Genomic DNA, 18,356 nt, shown 5'->3' with positions numbered 1-18,356 from the left:
TTGGTTAACTAGTTTATGGAACACAAATGAAAATTTATAAATGTTCAAAACTTAATTTCTGTCATGTGTTCAGATGTATCAGTATTAAATGTACTGGTTTATAGATGTTTTTATTGACCCCTTAAGCTTATATTCCTGACAATCAACCTTTCATTTTTCAAAAGATTGACATTTTATGTTTCCAAACTTTCCATTTGTCCAACTGTAAATATAAAGGCTGAAGCAACAGTTACTGCACATCTAAGAGGAATGCTATACAACTTTGATTGGATCTAAGGTTAGAGAAGGAATACAGCTTAACACTAATATCTGTTAAAATTTGACTGACTGGAATTAAGCACAAAACAACCTAATAGACTGTCTGTGCTCTGCCCACCACAGCTATTGATATCTGGTTTCTAGCAGTGCATGTCTGCTGACATACCACTGTGCTACTGAAGTGGGTGTGGGACAAAGCAATTCTCAGAAAGGAGAGATGGTAAGCTTTCATGATACGAAACCAAAATTGCAATAGTACTGTGTCCAAACTTAAATTACTCGACTAGTTACAAACATGGATAATGAAACAACTTCAAAACAAAGTGTTCATGCATTTCCCAATTGAAATACAGCAAGTACATTAAGCTACAGTTTACAATTTGAGCAACAATCTTTTTAAAATGAGGATATTGTTCAAACCACACACTTACAAATGCAAGATCTTATTATTCACTATAAACAAACCACAATTATTGACATAAACAAATAACACCATGCTAGCATGTCTGACAAAAGGTACTGGCACCATGATACTCAAAGATAAGGTCACTTTTCACCAGTAAATATTTGTCAGTCACATCACTATGAATTAAAGTGGAAAGTCTGCTTCAATTACAAAACAAACACACACTAATAAATATGAGAAAAGTTAAAACTAGATAGATAAAATGGAACTTTCTCATCAAGGAAAAATAGTACTTAGAAAGAAAAAAGAAGGTATTTTGCATATTTCAAAACCTAAGTAATTGTACAAGTCCTGAATCAAATTTTAGGATTATTTCATTCAAAACAACATGAATACAACTTTGTTAAGCATGTTTACTGTGAAAACAAAAAAATAACATGACATATCAACAATACTCCTCCAGTTTAGAAACGGGTAAGGAGCTCCCTTTCACACACTATCAATGCAGCAACTGACATCCAATAAAAGCAGTTACAAAAATAATGCTATTTGTAAAATTACAAATACAATAAAAATGTTTGTTATCTATTAGATAAGAAATATTAATTATAACTTCAAGAGATAAATAGTTTCTCCACACTAGACAAGTTTTATGAGGGCACTGCAGTGACACTTGTGGATGCTTAGACTACTGGCATGGGTGCATATCGCACACTATTCACTGTATCCTCCTTCACCTCCAGACATCTAGATTTTATCCTGACACATGAACCAAGATAAAGCAGGGCAAGAAAGTGAGGCAGACTCAGCTTTGCACAACCTGTCATCACTTCAATGAAACCTAACTGCAGAAGCCATTACATCTTACACAACCAACACTAAAAACCCTTTAGTGACAGGCAACAAGCAGAGTAAAAGGTGTGGATACACTGAGAACTGTTGGTTGCAGACCTTCACAAAGGTAGTTCAGGAAACACAGCTCTCTTCACTGAAATTAAATAGTAATGGCTCTCTGTATTGCACTACTCACCTAAGTGGCACGAGGAAGGGACTAGAAAAGATGTCCAACAAATTGCCTGCTTCACTAAAGCTGTGATGTGGCACGAGTAAGGGACTAGAAAAGATGTCCAACAAATTGCCTGCTTCACTAAAGCTGTGATGTGGCACGAGTTATGGACTAGAAAAGATGTCCAACAAATTGCCTGCTTCACTAAAGCTGTGATGTGGCACGAGTAAGGGACTAAAAAATATGTCCAACAAATTGCCTGCTTCACTAAAGGTGTGGTCAATTTACTGGAATAAATAATGATCCTTCTCTGAGATAAAATAACTTGGCACAACTAACATGGATAGGTCATGTAGTCAGCATGTTAGAAATACACTTCCCAAAAAAGGTATTCTATGGAGAGCTTGTTGGAGGCAAATGATCATAAGATGGCAACACAAAAGTACCAGAAACTGCTTGAAGTTGTCAATAAAGGTCTGCAACATTCGTGATAGCTCAAGACTGCAACTTGTGACATAGAGCATTGAAGCTCAAATAACCAAGCAGCACCTTCACAAGTGTCATCAACAAGATCTACATTCAGCTGCCCCAAACTCACACTTCTGTGCACAGTGTTGAGGAAGGTTTTTGTGAAAGAGGTGTAAAAATGGCTGTAATCTTTGTATGTAATGGATGAACAACAAAGAGACAAGTTCCTAAATATTCTAAATTCCTAATATTCTAAATATTAAATGCCAAAAACAATTGTTCTTCAAATAAACATGACATAAAATAAAAAACAATTAACGTACAAGTATACAATTGAACTCTTTATTGTAAAAATAGTTTACCAAAATACATTTACTTAATACAATATTAAAATAAATCAGATTTTTTTCAACCTTAATTAATCAGTTTGAACATGTATTTTATAAAGTGATTAATTATCAAATATAATGAAGGTTAACTTTCTTTCCACAGGTTAAACCCCACAAATACCCTTCAGTTTTTTCAAACTACATCTTCTAATATGTTTGCATACAAAAAATTATCAAAAACAAAACATATGAAAACCTTTCTGAATGAGTAAGGTATTCCATACTAATTACAATATGCAGCATTTTGAACTTTTTTCATTTGTAACCAAATATCCCTACTTAACTATTTTTATACAGGCTCAGCCCTAAACTGACCTGTAGTTTCTAATGTTTTGTATATCTTCACAAAATTTTGCAAGCTTTTAGTAATCATTAAGTCATTTAAAGACAAACAAATCAGGACTTTTTAATTAAATATTATCACAAATTTCTCCATGAAAATAAGTAGTCAGTGTTAACTAAACAGTGATTTTCACATTAAAATTAGCACAGATAGCCCTCATATAGCTTTGTGCAAAATTCAAAACAAACCAAAACATTAAAATTAAAAATAGTTCTACTTATCACAAAAATCCCGTATTTCATGAACATATTCTTTAAAAACCTATTAAATTTCATACTTTTTCTCAGTTAAAATATGGAATGCCTACAGAGCAAATTTTACAATTCTCATACTACAAGAAACAAAGACTTTTTGTGATATTGCAATATAAAGTTAGAACATACAACTCATATAGCATTAAAATTTGGATTATAAGTTAATGTTTTCATGCTAGTTTGTTCATATACCGATAATAAGTAGTGTAATTTGGAACATAACTTATGACATGTAAAGAAAATGAGGCCAGTAGAAAAAAGATGTAATAAGATATATTTTAGAAAATAACAATTACATTAAATTCACAATTTTAAAAAGTGCACTACAGATTTTATTATTTTACCTCACATACTAATAAAACTTCTAAAATGTCACTCTGTACTAGAGAACAAGTGAGAAATTGGTCTTTGATTTTTGTACATAGACCACCATCTATATTTTAAACATTTATATTTATTATACACAAGATTCTGCACCTTTTTGTCTAAGGTCCTTTCTTTAACAAAGTTCAAAAGCTCTTCTGAAACAGTGTTAAACTCTTTCTTTGCAGCACTGATAATGGCCATCACTACCTCATACCTCACATGTTCTTCGGGGTCATGCTGTCTTTGTCGAAGTTGTTCTTAAAATACAAAAAGAAACAAGATTACATATACAAGTCCATCTCTATTGTATTCTTGTGGCTAGGACAATTATTATTATTATTCTTTAACCACTCAGAGTGTATAGGTTAATGTTCTGATACATAATAAATTAAAAACAAAAAATTTTAATATTTCATTACATATCTTAAATATGTGAACTTAAGTTTTAAAAAAATTATTTCTTTATGGTGGTACAAAATTCCAAACTAATATAGTAATACTTTAGAGCAATGGTTCCCAACTGTCATTCCACAGACTGGTCCTTGTCCACAGGCACATTTTAATTGGTCATTAAGTAAACTGAACTTATTCCTGTTTTATAAATGACATATAAAATGTTAATAAATTATACAAAGCAGTCCATGACATTCTGGGATCTTAACTAGCCAGTCCTCAGTCAGATAAAAGGTTGCTGCCACTGTTTTAGAAGTACATATGTCTATGGATGTGAGGTAGATAAAACAAATATAACAAGTGATAATGGAACGTACACACAATCAGCTATAATCATTTGTTTGTTGAATTTTTACCCCAAGTAACTTGAGGGCTTTTTTTCTTCCATTAGCCATTACTAATTTTGAGCTGGTACAATAAAAAGAAAATAACTGGTCAATACCAACTACAATCAACTCTTAGGTTCACTTTACCAATGAATACTGGGACTGATGATCATATTATGCCTGTACAACTGAAACAGCAAGCTTGTTTGATGGAATTCAAGCAGCTATAAGTAGCAAATTGTGTTTCTCAAGTATTGTCTCTCAAAGTAATCACAGTGGTGTAAAATATTCATTGTAATAACAGAACATAAATGTTTTTCTGTGTTCATGAATGATTTATATAATTTCTACATTTGCAAATTCAACATACAAGTTGAGAGTTTTGAAAAGTTGACTGCTTTTATAGTTTAATTTTGGTTTTAACATTTGTAATTACATAAATTACTTAAATGTATAAATATGAAAAATGTCCCCTGCATAACTCCAAAACTACTCACTTCTGTAACGATACACAGTATCTTATCATGAGGCCAAAAACCAGTGTATGTCATTACACTTACTTTAAAATAATGTTCTTTTTAAACGTTTTTTTTTTGAAAATCAGGAAACTGAAATGTTTTCAGATTATGAAACTGTACTTGAAGTTTTACTGAATTTATTTTCACAACACTCTGAAAGTTACTGATTCCTAATGATTATCATGCATTAAGAAACATAGAACTCTCTAAATCAATGAAAAAAGTAATTTATAGTTGTGTTACTGAGTCAATATTTATTATATATATAGTAATTTATAGTTGTGTCACTGAGTCAATATTTATTATATATATAGTAATTTATAGTTGTGTCACCGAGTCAATATTTATTATATATATAGTAATTTATAGTTGTGTCACCGAGTCAATATTTATTATATATATAGTAATTTATAGTTGTGTCACTGAGTCAATATTTATTATATATATAGTAATTTATAGTTGTGTCACTGAGTCAATATTTATTATATATATAGTAATTTATAGTTGTGTCACTGAGTCAATATTTATTATATATATAGTAATGTATAGTCAATATCTATTCAACATACAATCATACCTGTGATATCTTGCTTCAGTTCGGGGTGATTGATAAGAAAGTGCATGGAATACTGTACACATCTCATTCTCACTTGAACACTGATATCATTGAACCTAACGGAAAGACACGGAAAACATGTCAAGGTTCAAAAAACTCATTATCCATGTCAGCATAAATATTAAGTAATTTACTGCCTCGGTACTAGATGGCAGTCACTGTTATTAATTCATCACCACAACTATACAGCAACAAAGATTGTTTATTCCTGTATAAAAGTTATAATGCTCAAATCTTTATATCAGTTATTATTATAAAAATTACTTCCCCAGTGTGATTACCTACTTACAGAGAAAGAATTTCTCACACATAAAGACAATGCAAATATGTCAAAAATCTTTATATCAGTTATTATTATAAAAATTACTTCCCCAGTGTGATTACCTAATTACAGAGAAAGAATTTCTCACACATAAAGACAATGCAAATATGTCAAAAATCTTTAAAGTAAGATATAATGAAAATTTCAGAGATTTTGTAATTGGGAGATTATATCATTGTAACACTTTTTGGATGTTGTTTTAGAATAATCATGAAATTCCTACAAAACTTCTAAAAGGTTACAATGAAACAATCTTAACACACAAAATCTCCAAACAAGTTTACAATGAAACAACAAACATATATGCACAATCTCTAAATGAGGTCACAATAAAACAACTTCACACATCAAATCTCTAAAGATTGCAATTCAGTAACACACACAAAATCTCTTATCAATGAAACAAGTTCACAAATCAAATCTCTAAATAAGGTTAAAACAGAACAACTTCACAAACCACTTTTTTAAACAAGGTTAAAAGAATGTCACAAAAAAGTCTCTAAAAGTTAATAAAAAACATACACACTCACAAGAAAATCTCTAAACAAAATCACTTTCATACATTCTCATACACACAAAATCTCTAATCATGATTACAATGAAGCAATCACACACACAAAATCCCTAAGCATGGTTTGAACCAATCTCTAGTAAGTTTTCATCAGTATTTATCATGATAAAGCACTTACTTTTTTTTCTCAACCAGAATTAATTTAAAGCAAGTGAGCAAAAGATCATCAAATATTAAAACTAAAGGTGTAAAGTTTATTGTAAAATGGTCCTGTAAAGCAATTAGCCACATATATGGTTCGATGTATATTCACACTTAGAATATGGCTTGAAAAACCTTTTTATGCAAAGCCTGCAATGAATTATTTTTATTGTGACCAATTGAATTTCAGAAGTGTAAAAATACTGCAAAGTCTTTACAATAAAAGAATAAAATTATCTCAATTTTCAAGACATAAAAATCACATTGTACATTCAATAAAAGAAAAAACAAAAAATTCACTATATGAAATACAAATGATTACTATTTTAAAACATATTTTAAATGTCTAAAAATATTTATATTCCATCATTGTTTTATAAATAATTATAATACTGTATTTTGTAGGAGTTGTTGTTTTGAATTAAGCACAAAGCTACACAATGGCTATCTGTGCTCTGCCCACCACAGATATCAAAACCCAGTTTTTAACGTTGTAAGTCTGAAGACATACCACCAAGCCAGTGGCAGGCTTTCAGGAGTGAGAAAAGAAAACAACAATAATTTTATAATTTGTGAAGATATTTTTAATTATCATTTTAGGCCTAAAGAAAAAAAAACAAAACAAATGTTATATAACAAAAAATTTTAAAAGCACTGAATTTACTTTGGAAATAATCTCACAAAAGAAAATCATTACAAACCCAACAAAAGACACATATACACAAGTGAATTTTTGTTTAAAATATAATTACTATGGAATGGTTTAAAATTATGATACAAATATAATTTTTCCTATGCTGGCTATTACTAAAAATGAAACTGATTCTGAGTAGAACATAAATATGAATTTATTTTTCTGGAAGCTAATCATACTTCTTAATATAACCTTTCAATTCTACTACTGTTTACAATAAAAAAAAAAATTAGACTTCTACATTTTTTCACATGAAATTCCTGTTTTAACTCTTTAAAGCTTAATATTTTGTAGTCCTCAAGGAATTATTTTCAGAATTTTCAAATAATTATCACCAGGACATTTTTTCACGTGTAAATTATTGTTATAACTCTTTAAAGCTTAATATTTTTGGAGTCCTCAAGGAATTATTTTCAGAATTTTCTAATAATTATCACCAGGTCATGTAAAATTCCAACTTGCTTAATTTTGTGGATAATAGCATGGTTTGAATTAGCTTTCAGCCAAAGATACATAACATTATCAGACACTGTCACCATCCAAAGAGTAAATTATGACTTTCAGCTGAAAACTACAGCATTTGCTCAGGTTTAAGGAATTAAAACACTCCTAATATGACATGTAAAAAAAAATTATTTAACCCAATTATAACTACGCATTCAAATTCTAAGTACGAAAAAGTTATTCAAAACAAAAAAGTATTAATCTAAATTTTTCTACTAAAAACTAAACATATAGGTAGAAATGGTTTTACATATTGTCTTACCTCCCTAAAAAACAGTTCCACAAGGGTTTGTTTGTGGCTGCCAAATCTGAATCTTTGTCAGAAAACATTCGAGCCAAAAGTTTCGTCACTTCTAATCTCTCTTTCTCTTCATTACTCTGAAGAAGTATGTTAAAAAAAAACCTGTATCATTGGTGAAACAGTATAAAGTAAGTAGAAATTACTAACTATACAGTATTTTCCATTCACATTTTACACCTCACACTATTACACAAGTTAAACTTGTTACATGTCAAATAAATACGTGTGTATGTTAATTATCAAAGCAGGTCTTAGCAGGGGAAAGTATCTAAGCAAAATACCAAATGTATGATGGTCATAAATCATATTTTTGAAACTCACTATGTTTATGATTTGAAAGGTTGTAATGCAAGATGATCCTTCTTTTAACCCTACTAACACTAGTCTTCCTAAAGCCACAGGTCAAAGGCCATGCCATTGTATTTGTACACACATTCAAAATTTTATTGAACTAATACTTTATGAATGTACATCTCTAAATCTGGCATCAAACTGAACCACATAATTCAAATTTTAGTATTATACATCAGTTAATTTATTTTAAAAGTAAATACTAAAATAAAAAAAAATGCTACATATCAATTTTTTTGTCAGATGATATGTTGAATGCAACATTGATTCACATTGGATATCTGTAATGTTGAAGTACAAGTTTTGTTGTTTCTTATGAAATCTAAATTAGTGATATTGACAACTGATATTGAATATAAAATGATAACCTCTTATCTTTTCTATTTGCTAAGATGTCCCCACATTTACGGAATCAAACACAGTGGTCCTGCCAACCTCTTTCAATTTTTGAGAATGTTTATGTACACCTACTTCTGTCTGTGATGTATGAACAACCAATCAAAAGTTTGAAATATCCCCCTAGTGACTTCATGAACCTTTGCAAAGTATTTATGTGAAAAACTGTTTATTCCCAATGGTGCATTAATTAGCTAGAAAAATATCTTTATAGACTCATATACAACTAGACTGCTAAGCCTGATAAATTATAGTGAAATCCTGTGGTACTGACATAGTAATCTGTGAATTGTTGCTGTTTTGAAATTACTATATAAAACCTTAAATAAATTATTTTGTTTTATATTCTCCACATGCAAAATTTGATAAGGCTTAGAAAATTATAATAATCAGCAAATGACTATAAAGTTTGCAACTAGAAGAGACAATAGTTTTCTACACTTCTTCATTTACTGTTTAAAAGAAAAAAAGAAACTCAAACACTTGTTTGTAAATAGCAATGATGTATCATAACCAAAATGTGGCTGTATTTTACAAATACTGGTCCACTAAAATACAGCCAAAAGAGGTTACTTTGGAAAGGCCAGTTACATACTGCTGGATACTGTAACATGAGTGAACATGTGCCACATTATTTAACTTGTACATTGTTAGTCACATACAGCTGAAAGGTCAATAAAATAAAAATAATGAACTTACACATATATGTATACTGTGTGAGATTTAAGATATTTAGACATCTGTGGTACTTCTAGCATGAAAAAACTTAACTTCTATCTGTTTCCTACTTTTTCTGTTTTCATGGTGTTAACAATGTCAAATCAACAAAACCCATACAGATAGACAATAGTGAAACTAACATAAAATGTAAAGTTTTAAAAAAAGTTTGATAATTATCTGGAAGTTATAAAGATTTTGTAAGTAAAATTTGATTTTTTTTAATGCACAAAAGTATTTTTAATCTGAAAATAAAAAATAATTTGCATGTTGGATAATCAATATTCAAAAAGAAAAATGCATGACCAAGTCATTATTTTAAAAAATCTGATATTTTGCACATGAAAGTCTTGTAATATTTTCTGATAACCCACAAAATTTTGGAAAGACATGCTCAATGTATTAAACATTATGTCATGAAAACTATAACCAGCACAAAACTGTTAGGAGGTCAAGTCCCTGAAACTAAGCTCATAATTACAAAGTGAATGTTTGTATAAAGATTGCTCCATCAAACCAATTCCTAAAGCCTTTACTTATATTATTGCCAATCAGTCTAGAGTATTAAAATAAGGAACAAATGACAATTTAAACATAACTTAATTACTTTTTAAGTAAAAGAAAACAACAAGTTCTGAAATCATTTGGTAGAGACGGCCTACCACAAGTTCTGAAATAATTTGGTAGAGACGGCCTACCACAAGTTCTGAAATCATTTGGTAGAGACGGCCTACCACAAGTTCTGAAATCATTTGGTTACCACAAGTTCTGAAATCATTTGGTAGAACCAAGTTCTGAAATCATTTGGTAGAGACGGCCTACCACAAGTTCTGAAATCATTTGGTAGAGACGGCCTACCACAAGTTCTGAAATCATTTGGTAGAGACGGCCTACCACAAGTTCTGAAATCATTTGGTAGAGACGGCCTACCACAAGTTCTGAAATCATTTGGTAGAGACGGCCTACCACAAGTTCTGAAACTATCTGGTTGAAAAAACCTACTCCACCCCATTTCTAAATTTTGTAGAAATAAAGAGGTCTTCAAGTAAAATGTAAACCATAAAATAATTTGTCTTAGATTATTTGGAAAAAGTAAATCATAAGAACAGAAACTTCCATATTAGTGCAACCTTTAAGACTAAATTATTTATTTGGACATTCGTTCCAAATATACATAAATTATGTATATAATACTGAAACATAGAAGTTTTATAACTGTCAAACAAATAATAATTTATAAAAATAAAAAAACAGAGTCAATAAACTGTTCACAGCAGTTATGGAGTACTTTATTCCAATTTGTAAAAATAATAATAGAATGTTTATATTTTGGAAATAGCTATTTTCTCATTCACATTATAATGTAACTTTGATTATGCTATTGTGTGTTATAATGGTATAATACAGGTCAGCTAGTTCATTCTTTAGCTGGTTGCTCACTCTTTGACTTTTAAGTTTTACAAGCCAATTTGAAAACTCATTGTTAATAAACAGAATAACTGCTATGAACTAGGGAACAAACTTTTTCTACACTGACAGAATATAACAAGACCATCATACAAGAAATTACAATTCATATGAATGCAAATTAATTGAAAACTGTTATTTTAAATAAATCAAGAGTTTGAAACTTTTACAGTACCTTGAGCTTGAACTCTAGTTGTGGCAAAACTGCTATTAACATTGTTGGACAGATAGCGTTCAGTTCATAGATCAGACTATACAAATGATGTGCTACTTCACTGCGAGATGTTTTCCCAAGGATTAAGGCATTGTTGAAGAACTGGTAAAATAGAATATACGTACATTGTGGTGTCTCTGTAACACAATCTTTATACATTAAAACTGTAACACAATCTTTATACATTAAAACTGTAACACAATCTTTATACATTAAAACTGTAACACAATCTTTATACATTAAAACTGTAACACAATCTACATTATACATTAAAACTGTAACACAATCTTTATACATTAAAACTGTAACACAATCTTTATACATTAAAACTGTAACACAATCTTTATACATTAAAACTGTAACACAATCTTTATACATTAAAACTGTAACACAATCTTTATACATTAAAACTGTAACACAATCTTTATACATTAAAACTGTAACACAATCTTTATACATTAAAACTGTAACACAATCTTTATACATACATGTATAAGACAATACATTAATATAACTACTCTAACATACATGTATAAGACAATACAGGAATATGACTACTCTATTTATTACTACTTCTACCAGTTTCATGACTTCAAAAGTCACTCTTCAGGATATAGTTGTACAGTTAATTTTGTTTATTTTTTCTGTAAGCATTTTTGTGTATATTCAAGGAAATTATACATATATAGTGATTTCCACTTTTAAACTTGTAGTAAAGATCCTAAGTCTTCTGTAAAGCCATGCATGTCTATGAATGACAAAATCTGGAATATGTGTACAATTTACATTGAATGTACATGTCTGTTAACAAGCAGGAAAAAAATTTATATATTACATATTGAAATTCACAAAAATAAAACTTAACAACTAGCTTTTTGTTAGCACCAAGCATGAGATATTTTTTAACTTGTCGAGAAACAGACACTCACTGCTTGAATGTAAGGTTCTATTGTACTTGATGTCCTCTTCAATATGTCCTGTGCTAGACTATATGCATTCTTGTTCTGGGACTAAGTGGGGAAAAAAATAATAATGTTTAATAACATTTAAACCTGCAAAATAAATTAACAGCTAATATAACACTACATTGCTGTATATGTCACTAAGACTTCTCAACATCAGTAAAACATCTGTTCCTTAAGTTAGCACTTGTCCTACACATACAGATGTTTATATCATAAACTACAAACTAACATTTCATGTTAAATTGTTACATACATAATAAATATATATATTTTTAGTTGTAACTTATCATGATAATGTTAAATACACAGCGTGCGAGGTTATGATGCTAGAAAACATATAAATTCTCAGTTTGATTATCTTGTTCTCTGAAATACACAAAGCAGCCAAAGATTTACAAGGGAACTTTTTTTAAATTTAAAAAACAACTTGTAGCAGTTCCCTTCACAGTCCACTCCTGATGAAGAAATTCCACCTTTCAAACGAGTTTGGGTTATAGAACTTTGTATTTCTCCATTAATGCCATAGTAATTGTCATGATCAATACAGGAGAGTTCATCTCTGAAAACTAATATCATATAAACTTAGGAATATGTTCATTCATCATCTCTGTAATCCTCCCTCCCCACCAGCAAGATCAAGAGGACTTTTATTTTATGAACTTATGTACTCTGATCAAGCAAACATAATCCCATTTTAATGAAAGTGTTTGTTTCTGAATATGCAAAAAAAAGAAAGAAAAGAAGACATTGATATATTAGTATGTTCTCTATCTCTTTTAAAACTTTAATCATATTAGTGTGGGATTGGCTGGTGTTTTTACATCTGGGTGACTGACCCAGTCAACAATCACATTAAACAAGCATGATCTTAATGGGGATTCAAACTTGTGACAGAGAGTCGAGTGTCCAAACCATCAGATCATACTATTGGTACCATATTACATTTCTGATAACTCTAGTTAAATAACAAGTAATGAATCTAGAATCAAAGAGCATTTTTAGATTCTCTCACCCAAACTTTCTTATGAAGAGCACAACCTATCACCTAGTCCTTGTCTTTATTATACTGGTAGTTCCAGATGAAGATAACAACACGTGTAACTTTTCTGGCTAATATGCTGCTCTTTGTTTTATTAAAGCATAATGTCAGTACTAAGATTTCATAAAGCAACCCATCACACATTGTTCTGTTCATAATAAGACACTTAAAAGCATAGGAAGTTGTGTTAACTTATTGATGTCAAGGTAACAGAGATTTCCAGAATGCCACTGAATTGGCTTGTGTAGACTTTTGGCAACAAGAGAATTATACATCTAAGATGCAACAATGATTTACATAGTGAAAACAATTTTTGAACACGTTTAACTTGCTTTGAATACATTTATTTACCATATTTACCATCAAATTTATCAACACGTCACAGACACCTACTGTAGAAGAATCCTCACATATATACACACATACTACAAAAACTTAAGTTCTTGATAAAAGCATATTTCAGTCACACCACATAAATCTGTGTTATGCAGGAAGGATTAAAAATAATTGCACACACATATCACTATTATTCGGAGAAGTACATTTTACATGAAAGTTAAAACTGTTACACTTATCACCACAGGTATCATTTGCTGCACAACACAAGGTTATAGTGTCCTACATTCAAAATGTTATTAAACTACTTTTGTTTACATTACATCAGTTCGTATAACATAAAATCTTACCTAACAATCCATATTTAAGTATACAAGTTTTTAATTTTATCAAGCAATATCTGGAAAAATCCTGAATTTCCCCTAGTGCGAGGTTCAAATGACACATTTTCTCATATTATGGGATTGGTTAATTAGAAAATGTGTCATGTGTGTCACACTAGGGGAAATTAAGGATTTTTAAAATACTGCCTTGTAAAATTAAGAAGTTAAAATTTATATACTATTAAAATATGGATTATCAGCTAAGATTCTACACTATTGTAATTGGTATAACAAACAAACAGTAGTTTAGTAAAATTTTAAATGTAAGACACTAAACCTTTGTATCATTTGCAGTAAAGTATACCTACAGCAATAAGTTTAATAGTTCTCTCTCAGATTTAATTACATATTACCTATAGTCAATGTTTTCACATCTCAATTGCCATACTATATTGCATGATGTTCTGAATTGAAAAACATAATTTTCACTTGTGATTCTCATGGGAACTAAAGTTATGTTACAACAGCTAGCCTGGATCAATCTGTAACAGCCTTTGTTGCACAGTCAAAAAGCCTAAAAAATTGTTATTGTTAGAGGAAATTGTCTGCTTTTCGCCTGTTATTAGCATATAATTTTTGCTGCATTATTTAACTAAATAAAAAGTATTTAATGCACTACCATCATTAATATTAAAGAACACAAGTTATCTTCCACAGACAATTTACAGCAAGAAAAAAAAAAGAATACTTAGTTAATTATTCTATTTCTTTATTTTCACATTTATTATTTATTTATTGTATAATTACTAAAATGTAAAAATATAGATCTCTTTAGGTTAGTCAAGGTTAGATTAAGTAAAACAAATAATAATAAAGTATGTTTGTTTTCTAAATTTCATGCATAGCTACTCAAGGGCTATCTGTGCTAGCCATCCCTAATTTAGCAGAGTAAGACTAGAGGGAAGGCTGCTAGTCGTTACCACCACTGCCAACTCTTGGGCTACTCTTTCACCAACAAATAGTGGGATTCACCGTAACATTATAATGCCTCCATGACTAAAGGGGTGAGCATGTGTGGTGCGATGGAGATTCAAACCCGTGACCCTCAGATTACGAGTAGAACACCTTAACCCACATGGCCATGTCGGGCCTAATATAATAAAAATATTTCATCAGACATACATGCGAGCAGCCCGTACGTAATGTAATACAATAGCATAATATGCATAGTATGTTTCACAAGGATATACAATTTATAATGGTGAGAATATTAGTCGGACACCATTCAAACGGCAAGAAAACAATACAATTTAATTATAAATAGATTCACACTATTTTGAGTTTAAAGGTACTCAGGATAAATGAATGTAGTTTCATGTTACATTTGAAGTCATTCTAGAAAAAAAAGAAGGGTAATTTAGATTTCTTTTGTGTATGTGGTATACAGGTTCAGTCAAACTGACCAAACTTGTATAATGTTAATACAGGGTCAGTCAAACTGGTCAAACTTGTATAATGTTAATACAGGGTCAGTCAAACTGACCAAACTTGTATAATGTTAATACAGGTTCAGTCAAACTGACCAAACTTGTATAATGTTAATACAGGGTCAGTCAAACAGACCAAACTTGTGTAATGTTAATACAGGGTCAGTCACACTGACCAAACTTGTATAATGTTAATACAGGACCAGTCAAACTGACCAAGCTTGTATAATGTTAATACAGGACCAGTCAAACTGACCAAGCTTGTATAATGTTAATACAGGGTCAGTCAAACTGATCAAACTTGTATTATGTTAATACAGGGTCAGTCAAACTGGTGAAACTTGTATAATGTTAATACAAAGTCAATCAAACTGACCAAACTTGTATAATGTTAAGGTACAGAAAATAACAAATAAAATATAAAGTTTTTCTCTAAACAAACATGGAATGTGTTTACAAAGTTTTAGAGATTACAAAAATAAAATTTGGGATTTTTGAGATAAAAAACAGTATTTTTAATCTTAATATGAAACTTGCTTTGCACACAAATTATTCAAAGCAAATACTTAATACATTCCAGAGCAAATATTCACTTTAGATTTGTAATGTTTACTAAAAGACTGCCAAATGTTTTGAAGATATGAACACCTTACCAAAAGTTAGAAGTATCAAATCTATACTTTATACAAGCACAAAAAAGTCACATGGTCAGTCAAATTGACCAAGCCAGTGTGGAGACAGTTAATACACGCATGAAACATACAAAAGTTATTCTTTATAAAAGCTATATTGCTCCTATGTGAAATGGTTGATAAGACATCAGAGTTTATTTACTAACTCTTCTGCTATGGGTAGATCAAAGTGTGGATGTCACAATATTTCAGTGAGGTAATTTCAAAATTTAATTGAACAACGTAACTATAGTGTATGAAAACAATCTTCAATTTTTCCTAGTTTCAGAATTGTAGCATTTCTTCCAGCTTCTCTAATTTGTTTACCCATTTCTCTGGGAAGTGCAGAATGTATTTATGTATTATGAACTATTTATTACAAAATTTTTTTCAAGACAAGGCCTAATTTTTATACATTTAATATTATTTGTTTACAGTGTCATAAACTAGAAAATCAGATCCATTTATTACACACATCATTCACATTACATCTTTCACAAATTAAATGATTTATGCTATATTACTTACAACCAATAGTAAAACAAAGTTTTAAGCTATTAAACTAGGTATCACATTACTTTCAGTCTCTTTCAGCTTCAGTTTGAAAGTTTCTCTCATTATGTTTAGAACAAACAGCTTAAAGATATATTTAAAGGCTCTTATGTCATGGTCAAAAAGTCAGATAGTTATATGACATTGTTTGCTTTTTACTTGTTACCATTCTGTATTCTTAGGTGCATTGTTTAAATAAGGAAAATTTACTCAGTGTACTACTACCAACATTAACAAAATAAATGAATGCTTAAATTTAATGTGACTCACAGCAAAAAATAAAAAAGGTCACAAACAGGCAAGACATTTTGTGTTTTATCACGGATATTTTTATTTATAATTATAAAGTTAATTAGAATGTAAAACTTTGAAACTTATTAGATAAGGTTACATTATGTAAGACAATGAAAAACTGTAACACTGTTTAGTAAAATTAAAGATTGTGTGTACAAAAACCTTGTAATATTTACTGAAAGTTTGCAAAATTTTAAGATACACAAAACATATTAAAAGTTATAGTACGGAAACTTATGATCACTTTGGGTTCACAAAGTCAGTGTGGTCCACAGAACCCATAGTGAAAGAGTTAATAAGGTTACATAAAGTTACAGTGAAATATTAGTATTGTTTTTTATCTCAATTATAACTGAAATAGCACTGTATTGATTGGATAAAGTCTGGTATTTTGTTTACATTTGATATTTAAACACCACAATATCAATTATATCGCAATAGTAACTTACTAAAATTTTGAGACACTTAATTAGGTACTTTCTTCATAATATGCCTTTGCTAAAATGAATGAACTTTCAAATTTCTAATTCTAGAAGTTTAAAAAAATAAACAACACCTTTCTTGGCTCAATTATCTGTATCAATATAATGTCCAAGAGTTCCTGAGACACAGAGTCGGCTTCACTGATGAGAGGACACATCATGTCTAACATGAAGTTTTTCACTTTGTTTGAATGGTTGTCACTAGAACAACAAATACATTGCTTAGTAAGAAAGCTGTAATCTATTAAAATTGTGGTACTTTACTTGAAAACAAGCCTGAAATTTGTCTTAAAAACAAAAACACAGAGACTATCTACTGTGGCTTTTCCAAAACTGAGTAGTTTAGGATAAAGATCTTTTAAGATGAAACCAACTTAATTTGTTCAACATTTTTAAACATATATGATCTATTTTACATGAACGTATGATTACAACATTAAGTTCCTTATTTAACAGTAATTTTAAACAAGATACAAACTCAACAAGTATCTACAAATATTTTTTATGAATTTTAATAACTTCGGAGAATTTCATCAATTGTTTACTTTCACTTACTTCATCACAAAATATCAAACCATACAATAACTTACCTAACATTGTTCAACACAAATGAAAAACAAGAATTACAACTAACATATTTTCACTTAACAGTCAAACAATGTGTGCAAATTATGACAGATAGCATCCTCATTGTTACAGATACAATTATTTATGTAATAATTGTACATACGAAAGTGATATTCCAGTATACCATAATTTTACAGTTATTCATAGCTTTCATATTAAATTATGAATGTGAGAGCCCAGAATAAACAATTCATCCTCACTGCTATTTCTGGTACTTTTCTTTATTGTTAGCATTTTTCAGTTTTTGTGACATTTTCAAGGTCTTACCAATGATTTTACACAATTACAGTACATAAAGTTTATAGCATTCTTAACCCATAAATTAAACTCATTTCAGTCGCACTAAAAGTGCACCTATTTCTGTCATGTATCCAACTGAATCACAGTCATAAATGTTAATATACCTTCTTCTTCAGTTGGTATCTTGGTACCAATAACATTCTTGGAAAATTATTTTCTAAACAGACTTCTTACAGCATATATATATATATATATATTA

The 18,356-nt window shown here is 29.9% G+C and overlaps 1 protein-coding gene across 4 annotated transcripts in view; it reads right to left on the bottom strand.

Annotated features, from left to right (window-relative positions):
- Positions 1–18,356, bottom strand: part of LOC143230003 (sister chromatid cohesion protein PDS5 homolog A-like) — an 87,375-nt gene that overhangs the window by 52,031 nt on the left and 16,988 nt on the right. For all 4 annotated transcript variants that reach the window (XM_076462941.1, XM_076462942.1, XM_076462943.1 and 1 more), the window contains 6 exons: positions 17,305–17,431; positions 12,011–12,091; positions 11,043–11,183; positions 7,898–8,013; positions 5,365–5,459; positions 3,602–3,747 (listed from right to left, as the gene is read on the bottom strand). In XM_076462941.1, coding sequence (XP_076319056.1) covers positions 3,602–3,747; positions 5,365–5,459; positions 7,898–8,013; positions 11,043–11,183; positions 12,011–12,091; positions 17,305–17,431 — 706 coding nt within the window. The remainder of the gene's footprint in view (positions 1–3,601; positions 3,748–5,364; positions 5,460–7,897; positions 8,014–11,042; positions 11,184–12,010; positions 12,092–17,304; positions 17,432–18,356) is intronic.

This window comes from Tachypleus tridentatus, chromosome 10 (genome assembly GCF_004210375.1).
Source record: "Tachypleus tridentatus isolate NWPU-2018 chromosome 10, ASM421037v1, whole genome shotgun sequence".
Classification (NCBI taxonomy): Eukaryota; Metazoa; Arthropoda; class Merostomata; order Xiphosura; family Limulidae; genus Tachypleus; species Tachypleus tridentatus.
This window is presented reverse-complemented; position numbering and strand designations above follow the sequence as displayed.